We start from the raw sequence: 16,073 nt of genomic DNA, 5'->3' as shown, positions 1-16,073 counted from the left end.
TTTTTCGGCTTTTGACTCGCTCGACTGCTCATAAAAGCAATGGGACTCTGTCGGTGAATGTACCTTGTAGTTACAACTCCGGTGCAGTAGGTGGCGGTAGCCTACTATGCATTGTAACTGGGTCCGGGGCAGACGGACGTAATAACAATCACCTGTTTTCATACCGACGAGCTAACGTGTCCAGGTTATAACCCTGTTGTCAATAAACACACGTGGAGACGGTGCTTCAGATACTACATTAATACTCAAGCTAAAATGTCCACTGTCCACTGCAGCATGTGAATGCAATGAAAAGAATCAAATCCGAGCCAACCAGCTGTTAAAATGTTGTCCAGGTTAATGTTTTGGCCATTAAAGGCCCTTCATTTCAAGATTTCAACTGTGATCGGGCTTTAAACAGGTGGCTGACCTGTTCAGATGGGTGTAACTGCTACTGGTCAAATAATGTGAAATAGCATTTAATTTGACATGTATGCAATGCCATTTAAATGTAATTATAGATAATAATAATAATAAATACTGTGTAGTGTTGTAAATAGTCAACGGGAAGGATTTTTAGTAAGATATAAGCCATGAGCACTACACAGCCAGAAAAAAACCTAGGCAGAACAAGTAAAAATATTGGGGCAAGTAGAAAAATTAGGGCGGAGGGAACAGGTGAGACTCAGCAAACACTGAAAAATAAAGCAGGGTCAGATCAGAAATGCACTTTTCTCATGAAAAGGGTCCTAATTTATATTCTTATGTGCCTTATAGAGAGGACCACGACAAAACATACACCTCTGCCTCTGTTTCACTTCATGTTGCTGGTAAATAATATGGTTGTAGTAGTAGGCTAAAGTTAAATTATTTAGTATGCACTAATTAAAGGGGCAGAGCTTTAAGAGACATTTTAGCTTTTATATTTTATAAGATATATTTTTTGTAAGAACCACAATTAATAAATATATTTCAGTGAATAACTAATTGTTCAAATCTGTATATAAATATGTACATAAAGTGTTGTAATTATATTCCAACTCCGCGTTCTTCTTGGTCATCTCCGCTGCCGCTGCCGCCGCCACCCCCCCGACCACACCACCACAAATAGATGCCTGCCCTGTGGGAAACACTGTGTTCTATATGTTATAGTTATTTGAATGACTTTTACCATAATATTAATAATAATACCTGGGATTTATATAGCGCTTTTCTAAGTACCCAAAGTCGCTTTACATGTAGAACCCATCATTCATTCACACCTGGTGGTGGTAAGCTACTTTCATAGCCACAGCTGCCCTGGGGTAGACTGACGGAAGCGTGGCTGCAATTTGCGCCAACGGCCCCTCCGACCACCACCTATCATTCATCATTCAATTCACCGGTGTGAGTGGCACCGGGGGCAAAGTGTGAAGTGTCCCGCCCAAGGACACAACGGCAGCGATTTTTGGATGGTAAGAGGCGGGGAGCGAACCTGCAACCCTCAGGTTTCTGGCACGGTTGCTCTACCCACTACGCCATGCCGCCATAATATGTTACGTTAACATACCAGGCACCTTCTCAGTTGGTTATTTATGCCTCATATAACGTACACTTATTCAGCCTGTTGTTCACTATTCTTTATTTATTTTAAATTGCCTTTCAAATGTCTATTCTTGGTGTTGGCTTTTATCAAATAAATTTCCCCAAAAAATGCGACTTATACTCCGGTGCGACTTATATATGTTTTTTTCCTTCTTTATTATGCATTTTCGGCCGGTGCGACTTATACTCCGGAGCGACTTATACTCCGAAAAATACGGTATGTGTAACTTATCACACAACTCTTATGCTTAAAGGCCGTTGCTATAGTTATTATCAATTGTGCTAAAATTGTACTTTTCTATCTGTGCAAAGCGAGTCGTCTCGTATCAGTGTCCAGAATCGGCCAGCTGACTGCCAAGGGCGAACATCGAGTACCGTGACGCAGACAGAGCAGAGACAGGGCGATATCACGAGTGTCAGCACATTTGCATTTCATTAATAGTCATATATTGTGTCTAAATGGGGCTGCTGAGATTACCCCCCTTCCTTCAGCAGCAGCCTCAGTGATGTAACCAGGGACCTCCCAAATAAATAGAGGCGCACGTGAGCTGGATTTTAGAGCGTAGGTTGTTTCTGTAACTAGAGTACAGCCCAAACATCTCTCCTCATTGAGCAAAATTGAACTCTGTCTCTGCATGATTCCTTGCTTCTTGTCTGTTTAATAGATGTCATCAGTGTTTGAACCTGACAGTGACTTATTTAAAATTGTTGAAAGATAGTATATTAGAAGACCTTTTTGACGCCTGTTCTTATTGTTAAAGTTGCATACTTTTTTTAATTCTATTTCTGATCAATGTTGTTATTGCCGTGCAGGTACATGAGCTCTTTTCTAAAAGTGGAGACGTGAAGCGCATCATCATCGGTCTGGATAAAGTAAAGAAGACGGCCTGCGGCTTCTGCTTTGTCGAGTATCCTTTTGGGTTTCGAAATGGATTTTATTGGAACAAATACACATCCCAGACTTAATTGATCTGTTATCGCAATAACTATAATTGTTGTGTAACGCCATAAGAGTCTGCCACACACCTTAACCCCGGCTTGTGTAAGATACTACACAAGGGCAGATGCCGAACATGCTATGCGCTTCATCAATGGCACACGACTCGATGACCGTATGATCAGGACAGACTGGGACATCGGCTTTAAGGAAGGACGACAGTATGGTCGTGGCAAGTCTGGAGGACAGGTAAGTCTATTGTTATAGTTATTTTCATAGAAGCCTTGACCTCAACCTGATTGAACTACTGTAGACATCACACATTGGATGATTTACTAAGTAAGAATTGTTTTAGTTATATTGTAAAACGTAGAAATGTTGCATGGAGTGATGAATGGAGAATTCATACGAGTAGAAATGCTATAGACGACTAAAAGACGGAACTTATGGTTCAAAGCATCAAACTGAAGGACCAGGACTATTCAACTACATCAGGGGTCACCAACGCGGTGCCCGCGGGCACCAGGTAGCCCGTAAGGACCAGATGAGTAGCCCGCTGGCCTGTTCTAAAAATAGCCCAAATAGCAGCACTTACCAGTGAGCTGCCTCTATTTTTTAAATTGTATTTATTTACTAGCAAGCTGGTCTCGCTTTGCTCGACATTTTTAATTCTAAGAGAGACAAAACTCAAATAGAATTTGCAAATCCAAGAAAATATTTGAAAGACTTGGTCTTCACTAACTGACAAAGAAACAGATAACAGATTTGGTGTCCAGTTCAAAGTGTGACATGTAGGGATGTCCCGATCCAGGTTTTTGCACTTCCGATCCGATACCGATATTGTTTTTGCATTTCCGATCCGATACCGATACTGACCGATACCGATACTGACCGATACTGGCCTATCCGAGCATGTATTAAATTTTAAAGTTATTTAGCCTACTTAGTTGTCAGAATCATGTTGAAAAATGTTTTAGTACTCTTGATAACAACTAGCCAGCTGAATTAGGGGAGTTTGAATAATACACAATGGTTGGTAACAAGAAACTGACCTGTTTATTCAAGGATAAACACAAAATAGACAAAATTATACGTGACAAACAGAAATGGCATCATTGAACTAGGGCTGGGCGATATGGCCTTTTTTTAATATTGCGATATTTTAAGGTTATATTGCGATACACGATATATATCTCGATATTTTGCCTTAGCCTTGAATGAACACTTGATGCATATAATCACAGCAGTATGATGATTCTGTGTTTTGATTGATTGATTGAGACTTTTATTAGTAGGTTGCACAGTGAAGTACATATTCCGTACAATTGACCACTAAATGGTAACACCCCAATAAGTTTTTCAACTTGTTTAAGACGGGGTCCACTTAAATTGATTCATGATACAGATATATACTATCAGATATATACTATCATCATAATACAGTCATCACACAAGATAATCACATTGAATTATTTACTTTATTTATAATCCAGGTTGTGGAGGGGGGCGCCTGATGTAAGTGTCAAAAAGACAGCCAAAAGAGTTTGATATGAGAATAAATCTAAAGTTAAAATATAGGGTACAAATGCAAAATGTTCTTTCAAGGCTTGCATGTCTACATTAAAACATTCTTCTTCATACTGCATTAATATATGCTCCTTTTAAACTTTCATGCAGAGAAGGAAATCACAACTAAAAAAATCACTAATTTTTTCATACGGTGTTGATGTGGAAATGTTTGCCATTTTGATGGTGTGGAGTCTGGACGTGTGGCACCGAATGGAGATAAGCGTCTCGACAGACGTGACAATATTTGAACAATGATGACGAAAACTGTTGTCTCTGTCGTGTCCGTGTGTCGAAAATTGTTATGCGGTTATTTTTTTATTTGACTTTGTGCGTGGCATAGATTTGCCGTGCGCAGAGGACGCTTGAGCAGGCGCGCACCTTAGCGGCTGCGCTAGCATCACAGCTAACGTTAGCCATGCTGCTACCTCTCTGCTGGGAGAGGACGTATACGTATATGACGTGACAGTATGTGACGTGTGTAAGAAGGTGCGCTTGCTGTCTGTGAGAGGGAGACACAGGAAAGAGTGAGAAGAGCCTGTCGTGTAATGCCAGCAGCTAAAGGCAACTGCGTGAGAATTGTGGATGTGTTGAAGGTGTGCTGGAAAATGCGGAACGGAAATTACGGAGCAGCAGAAAAGTGGAATGTATTATTTAAATAGGTGCGTTGGAAAACACGGACCGGAGTTTTTTTTAAAACTGGATCTGGATCGGCATTTTCCCATGCCTTGCCGATACGCAGTTTTTGGCAAATATCGGCAGCCGATCCGATCCAAATATCGGATCGGGACATCCCTAGTGACATGATTTATTTAAAAATTTGAGAGTTGACTTTTGTTTTTTACATGAGTTATTATTTGTACAAACATGGTGCAAAGTAATTCATGATTTGTTAAAAAATGTTAGTGGCTAGCTAGTTAAAATGGGATATTGTGATTTCACAAGACTGTCTTAGAAGTGATCATTTGAAAAATGTGCACTTAGAGAAAATATAAAAATAAAGTGTTGCACATTTGATATTTATCTGTTTCTATAAATGTTTATTGTGAGAAATCATTAAGATGATCAGTGTTTCCACAAAGATAAATATAATTAATTATTAATAATAACATAGAGTTAAAGGTAAATTGAGCAAATTGGCTATTTCTGGCAATTTATTTAAGTGTGTATCAAACTGGTAGCCCCTGCGATGAGGTGGCGACTTGTCCAGGGTGTACCCCGCCTTCCGCCCGATTGTAGCTGAGATAGGCTCCAGCGCCCCTGCGACCCCAAAGGGAATAAGCGGAAGAAAATGGATGGATGGAAACTGGTAGCCCTTCGCATTAATCAGTACCCAAGAAGTAGCTCTTGGTTTCAAAAAGGTTGGTGACCCCTGAACTACATAATGAAGGGGGCCGCAGTTTTAAGAGCTCAAGGGCTCTGGGGCCAGACATGGAAATGTGGCTGTTTCATCAGAAAGTGCCTCCGCAGGCTATACTTGTTTGAGACTGTGTTGACTTAATTGCAAAGTAAACACATCGGTTTTCGCACTGTCAATAAATTAAGTATTCTGCCCTCGCTACTCATTTCCAGCGTGTACTAGGGATGTCCCGATCCGATATTTGGATCGGATCGGCTGCCGATATTTGCCAAAAATTGCGTATCGGCAAGGCATGGGAAAATGCCGATCCAGATCCAGTTTAAAAAAAAAACTCCGGTCCGTGTTTTCCAACGCACCGATTTAAATAATACATTCCACTTTTCTGCTGCTCCCTAATTTCCGTTCCGCGTTTTCCAGCACACCTTCAACACATCCACAGGTCTGTGAATTCTCACGCAGTTGCTTTTAGCTGCTGGCATTACACGACAGGCTCTTCTCACTCTTTCCTGTGTCTCCCTCTCACAGACAGCAAGCGCACCTTCTTACACACGTCACATACTGTCATGTCATACGTCACACACGTATACGCCCTCTCCCAGCAGAGAGGTAGCAGCATGGCTAACGTTAGCTGTGATGCTAGCGCAGACGTGCGAGCAACGCTCCCTCTAAGTTGCTCGCCTGTGCAATTGCGCACTGTTTAAGCGTCCTCTGCGCATAGCAATTATATGCCACGCACAAAATCAAATAAAAAAATAAGCGCATAACAGTTTTCGACACACGGACACGACAGAGAAAACAGTTTTCGTCATCATTGTTCAAATATTGTAACGTCTGTCGAGACGCTTATCTCCATTCGGTGCCACACGTCCACACCATCAAAATGCCGAGGCAAACATTTCCACATCAACACCGTATGAAAAAATTAGTGATTTTTTAGTTGTGATTTCCTTCTCTGCATGAAAGTTTAAAAGTAGCATATATTAATGCAGTATGAAGAAGAATGTTTTAATGTAGACATGCAAGCCTTGAAAGAACATTTTGAAAATCAAGACTACATTTCCTGCAAATGGGTGCATTTCTACCCTATATTTTAACTTTAGATTTATTCTCATATCAAACTCTTTTGGCTGTCTTTTTGACACTTACATCCGGCGCCCCCCTCCACACCCTGGATTATAAATAATGTAAATAATTCAATGAGATTATCTTGTGTGATGACTGTATTATGATGATAGTATATATCTGATAGTATATATCTGTATCATGAATCAATTTAAGTGGACCCCGACTTAAACAAGTTGAAAAACTTATTGGGGTGTTACCATTTAGTGGTCAATTGTACGGAATATGTACTTCACTGTGCAACCTACTAATAAAAGTCTCAATCAATCAATCAAAACACATAGAATCATCATACTGCTGTGATTATATGCATCAAGTGTTCATTCAAGGCTAAGGCAAAAATATCGAGATATATATCGTGTACCGCAATATGGCCTTAAAATATCGCAATATTAAAAAAAGGCCATATCGCCCAGCCCTAGTTCAATGATGCCATTTCTGTTTGTCATGTATAATTTTGTCTATTTTGTGTTTATCCTTGAATAAACAGGTCAGTTTCTTGTTACCAACCATTGTGTATTATTCAAACTCCCCTAATTCAGCTGGCTAGTTGTTATCAAGAGTACTAAAACCCTTTTCAACATGATTCTGACAACTAAGTAGGCTAAATAACTTTAATCTTTAATACATGCTCGGATAGGCCAGTATCGGTCAGTATCGGTATCGGATCGGAAATGCAAAAACAATATCGGTATCGGATCGGAAGTGCAAAAACCTGGATCGGGACATCCCTAGCGTGTACAGCTAGTTAAAAGCATGAAGGAACAGAAGCTCTAGACGTTTTGTTCAGCGTTTATGTTCCTTCATTTTAATTCTTTTCCTTCCTCAGTTTTATTTCTTTACCCTTCTTCCTTCATTTAGATTCGTAAGACTCAAAATATAAACATAAAATAAACATGACAAAAGTATAACGTCCTTATTGTATTTTACATAAATAATGTTCATGTATTTTACGTAAATAAAATAGAAGGTGCGGTGTTAATCTATTCACACAACAAACTACAAATGTTTTACAGATATAGTTATTACACACACTGTATTTGATTTATCATAATTAAATCTAAGGTGTAGCGTTGTCGCTCCCTACTGGTTAAAATTTGCATTACATATATTAAACAAGATACTCTCAGACAAGTAACGAACCCACGAATACAAAAGACATCTCAAAGTCAGCAATTTCAATACAAAACAAAGTAAATATCATTATGCACAATATCTACTTACAAATGTTTGACCGAGTTTTGTGATGAAACTTACGCTCTGGGATTCCTACCATTGTTGCTGCTTGTCTGGATCAATGTGTCCGTTGCTTAAAAGGTCCGACAGAATACAAGGACTTGAGCACTTGCTCTGGGCAGAACATTCGTACTTTGTTGTTAAAAGTCAGAGTTTTGCAATTTATTTTGATTTTGTTTTCAGGGTTGAGCAAACCTGTCCAAATGATGGCACCGTAGCACAAACAATAACACGCTTTTCCAGTGTCTCTGCTTGTGTTTGATGACAACTATTTGTTGAACACAAAACATTATGACCGTTAGCGAAGTAAAAGCCATAAACTAGCTGTAGGAAAAAAGTAGTGGCTTATAGCATAGGCGACAATGCCGAATACCCACGTGGGATTGATGGTAAATTCTTTCTCACCACCAAGCAAAAAGTGTGCATGCTCAGGCCCCTTCTACACTAAACTGGCTAAGGTTATCCAGGGTAAATCCCACCTAACCTTATCCTTGTCCGCACACACACAATGGTCGTTTAAGACCCCCTCAACCCCTCCCTCCGTCAGCCGGCGCAACGCGATCTAATACGCATGCGCGGAAAATGCACACGTCATAGTCACCTCCAGTTTTGCTTTGTGTGCAAGTTCTTAAAGGGGAACATTATCACAATTTCAGAAGGGTTAAAACCATTAAAAATCAGTTCCCAGTGGCTTATTTTATTTTTCGAAGTTTTTTTTAAATTTTTACCCATCCCTAAAAAAAAGCTTCAAAGTGCCTGATTTTAACCATCGTTATATACACCCGTCCATTTTCCTGTGACGTCACATAGTGATGCCAACACAAACAAACATGGCGGAAAGAACAGCAAGCTATAGCGACATTAGCTCGGATTCAGACTCGGATTTCAGCGGCTTAAGCGATTCAACAGATTACGCATGTATTGAAACGGATGGTTGTAGTGTGGAGGCAGGTAGCGAAAACCAAATTGAAGAAGAAACTGAAGCTATTGAGCCATATCGGTTTGAACCGTATGCAAGCGAAACCGACAAAAACGACACGACAGCCAGCGACACGGGAGAAAGCGAGGACGAATTCGGCGATCGCCTTCTAACCAACGATTGGTATGTGTTTGTTTGGCATTAAAGGAAACTAACAACTATGAACTAGGTTTACAGCATATGAAATACATTTGGCAACAACATGCACTTTGAGAGTGCAGACAGCCCAATTTTCATCAATTAATATATTCTGTAGACATACCCTCATCCGGTCTCTTTTCCTGGGGGTCTGGCGGCAGATTTCTTTGACTTTATGGTTGGAAATGCATCTGCTTTGAGTGTCGCAGGATATCCACACATTCTTGCCATCTCTGTCGTAGCATAGCTTTCGTCGGTAAAGTGTGCGGAACAAACGTCCAATTTCTTGCTACTTTGGCATCTTTGGGCCACTGGTGCAACTTGAATCCGTCCCTGTTCGTGTTGTTACACCCTCCGACAACACACCGATGAGGCATGATGTCTCCAAGGTACGGAAAACATTCGAAAAAACGGAAAATAACAGAGCTGATTTGACTCAGTGTTTGTAATGTGTTTGAGAGCGAATAATAGAAAGGCGTTTAATTCGCCAAAATTCACCCATTTAGAGTTCGGAAATCGGTTAAAAAATATATGGTCTTTTTTCTGCAACATCAAGGTATATATTGACGCTTACATAGGTCTGGTGATAATGTTCCCCTTTAAATGTAACTTATCTGAACAATATCCAGTGTTGTGGTATTTCAATGAACTGGAATCCAGTGTGCTGTGGGGCCCTATTGTAGTGAATCACACCTGAGATATCATAAATTAATAAAATCTTTATTAGACATGTGAAAGTAAACAATGTAACAAAGAACATTTTACAACAATCAATCTAGGGATCTAGATATCTGGTCAGGACACTCCTCACTCTTTTGCCTTCACCTTTATTGTCCATTCCTTTTTGGTGACTTTATATACTCTGGACCTAGACGTTGAGTCCGTGACATACCGTATTTTCCGCACCTAAGCCGCCCTGGGTTATATGCCGCGCCTTCAATGAACGGCATATTTCAAAACTTTGTCCACCTATAAGCCGCCCCGTGTTATAAGCCGCATCTAACTGCGCTAAAGGAATGTCAAAAAAACAGTCAGATAGGTCAGTCAAACTTTAATAATATATTAAAAACCAGCGTGATGTGGGCGCGCATGGAGTCGTATATCAACATGGACGGAGCTGCGTGAAAAAAGCCACCCGGCCTCTTCGCGTAAACTTACCTTAACCACTCGCTCATCTTGTCTTCCTTTTGAATATCACCATGGGTGGAAGTTTCTGGCCATTAGCATGGCAAGCTAGAACCACAGTGAAGGATGACTTCTCATTCCCTGTGGTGCGAATATTCACCGTACGTGCTCCCGTTGTATCCACAGTGCGGTTCACAGGAATATCAAAAGTCAGTGGAACCTCGTCCATGTTGATAATGTTCTCTGGCCGGATCTTTTTTTCAGCTATCTTGTTTTTACAATATGCACGGAAAGTAGCCAGCTTTTCTTGAAAGTCTTTAGGCAGTTGCTGTGAAATTGTAGTCCGTGTGCGGATGGAGAGATTGCGTCTTTTCATGAACCGGAAACCTGTCGCTTAGTAGGAGCCATTTTGTGGTCTTTACAGATGTAAACACACAAAGTTAAAAAAAGTTAAAGTTAAAGTACCAATGATTGTCACACACACACTAGGTGTGGCGAAATTATTCTCTGCATTTAACCCATCACCCTTGATCACCCCCTGGGAGGTGAGGGGAGCAGTGGGCAGCAGCGGTGGCCGCGCCCAGGAATCATTTTTGGTGATTTAACCCCCAATTCCAACCCTTGATACTGAGTGCCAAGCAGGGAGGTAATGGGTCCCATTTTTTTTTATAGTCTTTGGTATGACTCGGCCGGGGTTTGAACCCACAACCTACCGATCTCAGGGCGGACACTCTAACCACTAGGCCACTGAGTAGGCAAAGGAAATGAAACGTAATATCCGCGCGCTTCTTCTTCTTCTACGCGGGCGGGTGGTTGCTTACAGTAGAAGAAGAAGCACTTCCTCTTCTACGGGGAAAAAAGATGGCGGCTGTTTACCGTAGTTGCGAGACCGAAACTTTATGAAAATGAATCTTAATATTAATCCATATATAAAGCGCACCGGGTTATAAGCCGCACTGTCAGCTTTTGAGTAAATTTGTGGTTTTTAGGTGCGGCTAATAGTGCGGAAAATACGGTACATGGCGGACAATAACTGATACAGTCTGCTTTGCCAGTCCAAAAGCATTCGCCATTTTCCGTAGTCTTCCCTCGACGGCCAGGTAATACAAAGCACACGCTACCTTTTTTTTATCACATCCACGGGAGCCCGCATTCTCGTTGACTCTCCTTCGACAAATGGACAAAGTTTTTCGGTAAGTAGAATCACAGCTGACCTGGACATTGGAAAGTTGTCTTGCCGTCTGAGAAGTGTTGTATCCCAAATAGCTGCAATGGCTTTCTCTTAAGGTATTCATGTGTGATTTCCACAAGCGTCTGTACATGTAGAAGAAGGAGAAACACGGCCATGTCTGGATGACTCGCCTCCATATTTCTAGTGGTTGCCTCCGAGTTACGAAACCACTTTATTATGAAGCTGGCTGTGGCGCGTTCTTTCTGACGTCACTATCCTGTGTGGGCCACGGTCTTTCTGGCGTCACTTCCTCTCCGAACTCAGTTGGTAAACGATCAATGAGTCCATACAAAGCTAAACGATGGTTTAGTGTGGCTGAAACGGGGCTTAGGCTAAATAATTATAAGTTTAAGGGGTTATCCGGCTTAGTGTAGACATAGCCTCAGAACAGTAGCGTCAGATTTACCGCCTGCCCGAGCACCCACTGGCAGAAATGTAGATCAGCGCCTATGGCTTATAGTCCGGAATTTACGGTACCTTCAACCCAATTTACTGGAAATTAAAACACCAAGTCCACAGGGACTGTTGTTCGCAGGAAACATAAAGAGATCAAGTTTGAATAATTCATTGTTTATGTTTCTCTGCAGGTGAGAGATGAATACAGGCAGGACTACGACCCAGCCAGAGGTGGCTATGGGAAGTTGGCTCAGCAGCACCGAGTCTAATCCATAATAGCTTGTAAATAAGAAGTCTGTTTTCGTGATGACACAATTCTTCGGCCATGGACAAGTTAATTTTTGTGCGTGCCCCCCTCCAAAAAAACACTGCCATGTAAGTCACCACACATTGGATACTATTTTGAAAGAAACAATAGCAAGTAAGACTTGACCCTCGACAAGGAGAATTTTTGCTTTGATGGACGGACTCCCCTTTAAACATACACTGTCCTTGTGACAGGTTATCAATTATTTGTTCATTATTATAACGTGAAGCTGTGGCTTAAGTGAGACAAGGTGTCTTGTCTAACATGAGCTTTGAATGATTGTTTGCAGAGGGAACCTAAAGGAAATCTGCTTCTTTTTTTTTAACCCAATATACATGACTCAAACATGCCTGAAATTGTGTCCACATTTTAAATAAAGTTATGTCTTTCTACCTCTGCTGGTGAAGATGTCAATAATTTGCAGAGGTGGGTAGTAACGCGCTACATTTACTCCGTTACATCTACTTGAGTAACTTTTGGGATAAATTGTACTTCTAAGAGTAGTTTTAATGCAACATACTTTTACTTTTACTTGAGTATATTTATAGAGAAGAAACGCTACTTTTACTGCGCTACTTTTATCTACATTCAGCTTGCTACTCGTTACTAATTTTTATCGATCTGTTAATGCACGCTTTGTTTGTTTTGGTCTGTCAGACAGACCTTCATAGTGCCTGCGTTTCAACAAATACAGTCACTGGTGACGTTCACTCTGTTCCACCAATCAGATGCAGTCACTGGTGACGTTGGACCAATCAAACAGAGCCAGGGGTCACATGACCTGACTTAAACAAGTTGAAAAACTTATTGGGGTGTTACCATTTAGTGGTCAATTGTACGGAATATGTACTGTACTGTGCAATCTACTAATACAAGTTCCTATCAATCAATCAAAAGTGTGAAGGAAAAAAGACCATTTTTTATTTCAACCGTACACCCCGTCAAAAGCCTGAAGACTGACTGCACAGTTCCTGTCTTCACAATAAAAGTGCCGCTCCATCGCGCATGCGCTTTCAAAATAAGAGTCTCCGAAAGCCTGCGCAAACAAGCTAGCAAGCTACGGAGTTTGCCGCCAATGTATTTCTTGTAAAGTGTATAAAAACGAATATGGAAGCTGGACATATAAGATGCCAAAAACCAACCACTTTCATGTGGTATTAGACAGAAAGGAGGAACTTTTTTTCTCCTCCATTTGAAAACGTGGACGTTTGTCATCACTACTGTCTGATTACAATCAATGCAAGTCATCAGAATCAGGTAATACACCAACTTATATTCTTGTCTTCATGAAAGAAAGGAATCTATATGTGTTAAACATGCATGTATATTCATTAAAACACTTTTAACATGTAAACAAAAACGGCAAAAAAATAAATATAAATTATATACTGTATATATCAATGTATGTATATATATATATATATATATATATATATATATATATATATATATATATATATATATATATGATATGTGTGTGTATGTTACTCATCAGTTACTCAGTACTTGAGTAGTTTTTTTTACAACATACTTTTTACTTTTACTCAAGTAAATATTTGGGTGACTACTCCTTACTTTTACTTGAGTAATAAATCTCTAAAGTAACAGTACTCTTACTTGAGTACAATTTCTGGCTACTCTACCCACCTCTGATAATTTGCGTGTCTCTATGTGAAACACGGAGAGAAGTACCGGCCGAGGAAGGAAGAATGTCTTGAAAAAAATACATTAATATCATTTTCAGTTTATGCTGGTGGGACAAAATGATTTAATACAGCTCTTTATATTGTCCACTTGTTGATATAAACGGTGACAATATAAACCATAGTTAGTACAATTGACATTCAACAAATGTATCAACATTCAAGTAGTTAATGAAGTGTGTGTCCAGTAAGTGCATGTTCCACAATGACCACAAGATGGCACTAGATGATTATTAAAAACTGGTCACTTTAAAAGCATGATGTTTTGCTCATTTAAAACACTTCCTTGTGGTCTACATAACATGTAATTGTGGTTCTTTGGCATAATTATATTTTACAGACCATCTTCAAGTCGCTTTCTGACAAGTGTCTTCAGAATGCACCATCTTGTTGGTGCTTTTATCTATGTGCCTCATAGATAAAAGCACCAAGAAATCCTCCGCTGTTGCCAGTTTTGATACAAAGTAGCATATAGACAGAGGTGGGTAGAGTAGCCAGAAATTGTACTCAAGTAAGAGTACTGTTACTTTAGAGATTTATTACTCAAGTAAAAGTAAGGAGTAGTCACCCAAATATTTACTTGAGTAAAAGTAAAAAGTATGTTGTGAAAAAACTACTCAAGTACTGAGTAACTGATGAGTAACATACACACACATATCATCTATATATATATATATATATATATATATATATATATATATATATATATATATATACATACACACATATATATATATACACACACATATATATATATATATATATATATACACACACACATTTATATATATATATATATATATACACATTTATATATATATATGTATATATATACAGTATATAATTTATATTTATTTTGCCGTTTTTGTTTACATGTTAAAGGTGTTTTAATGAATATACATGCATGTTTAACATATAGATTCCTTTCTTTCATGAAGACAAGAATACAAGTTGGTGTATTACCTGATTCTGATGACTTGCATTGATGGTAATCAGACAGTAGTGATGATAGCGTCCACGTTTTCAAATGGAGGAGAAAAAAAGTTCCTCCTTTCTGTCTAATACCACATGAAAGTGGTTGGTTTTTGGCTTCTTATTTGTCCAGCTTCCATATTCGTTTTTATACACTTTACAAGAAATACATTGGCGGCAAATTCCGTAGCTTGCTAGCTTGTTTGCGCTGGCTTTTGGAGACTCTTGTTTTGAAAGCGCAGGCGCGATGGAGCGGCACTTTTATTGTGAAGACAGGAACTGTGCAGTCAGTCTTTAGGCTTGTGACGGGATGTACGGTTGAAATAAAAAAGGGTCTTTTTTCCTTCACACTTTTGATTGATTGATTGAAACTTTTATTAGTAGATTGCACAGTACAGTACATATTCCGTACAATTGACCACTAAATGGTAACACCCCAATACGTTTTTCAACTTGTTTAAGTCAGGTCATGTGACCGCCTGGCTCTGTTTGATTGGTCCAACGTCACCAGTGACTGCATCTGATTGGTGGAACGTAGTGAACGTCACCAGTGACTGTATTTGTTGAAACGCAGGCACTATGAAGGTCTGTCTGACAGACCAAAACAAACAAAGCGTGCATTAACAGATCGATAAAAATTAGTAGCGAGTAGCGAGCTGAATGTAGATAAAAGTAGCGGAGTAAAAGTAGCGGAGTAAAAGTAGCGTTTCTTCTCTATAAATATACTCAAGTAAAAGTAAAAGTATGTTGCATTAAAACTACTCTTAGAAGTACAATTTATCCCAAAAGTTACTCAAGTAGATGTAACGGAGTAAATGTAGCGCGTTACTACCCACCTCTGCATATAGATCTAATTTATATCTGTCAGTAGACTCGATAAGCCCTAAAAACGACAACATGGCTGACGAGAAGACGAGTCTTGGGCGCAGTTGGGTGTTCCAACAGGACAATGACCCCCAAACACACATCAAAAGTGGTAAAGGAATGGCTAAATCAGGCTAGAATGAAGGTTTTAGAATGGCCTTCCCAAAGTCCTGACTTAAACGTGTGGACAATGCTGAAGAAACAAGTCCATGTCAGAAAAGCAACAAATTTAGCTGAAGTGCACTAATTTTGTCAAGAGGAGTGGTCAAGTGGTCAAGCAGAAGCTTGTGGATGGCTACCAAAAGCGCCTTATTGCAGGTAAACTTGCCAAGGGACATGTAAGCAAATATTAACATTGCTGTATGTATACTTTTGACCCTCACATTTTCAGTAGAGCCATAATAAATTCATAAAAGAAGCAAACTTCATGAATGTTTTTTGTGACCAACATGTGCGTGCTCCAATCACTACATCACAAAAAAACAAGAGTTGCAGAAATGATTGTAAAGTCAAGACAGCCATGCCATGATGTTCTTTACAAGTGTATGTACACTTTTGACCAAGACTGTACAAT

General features: G+C 39.7%; 1 protein-coding gene across 1 annotated transcript in view; it reads left to right on the top strand.

Moving 5' to 3' along the window:
• The window catches only part of ncbp2 (nuclear cap binding protein subunit 2), a 14,965-nt gene extending 2,613 nt beyond the window's left edge, over window positions 1-12,352 (top strand). The window contains exons 3-5 of the mRNA XM_061975493.2: window positions 2,377-2,471; window positions 2,611-2,749; window positions 11,845-12,352. Of these exons, the coding sequence (XP_061831477.1) occupies window positions 2,377-2,471; window positions 2,611-2,749; window positions 11,845-11,922 (312 nt within the window). The 3' untranslated portion in view covers window positions 11,923-12,352. The remainder of the gene's footprint in view (window positions 1-2,376; window positions 2,472-2,610; window positions 2,750-11,844) is intronic.
• Window positions 12,353-16,073: the final 3,721 nt, after the last annotated feature.

Source organism: Nerophis lumbriciformis, linkage group LG14 (genome assembly GCF_033978685.3).
Source record: "Nerophis lumbriciformis linkage group LG14, RoL_Nlum_v2.1, whole genome shotgun sequence".
NCBI classification, from domain to species: Eukaryota; Metazoa; Chordata; class Actinopteri; order Syngnathiformes; family Syngnathidae; genus Nerophis; species Nerophis lumbriciformis.
This window is presented reverse-complemented; position numbering and strand designations above follow the sequence as displayed.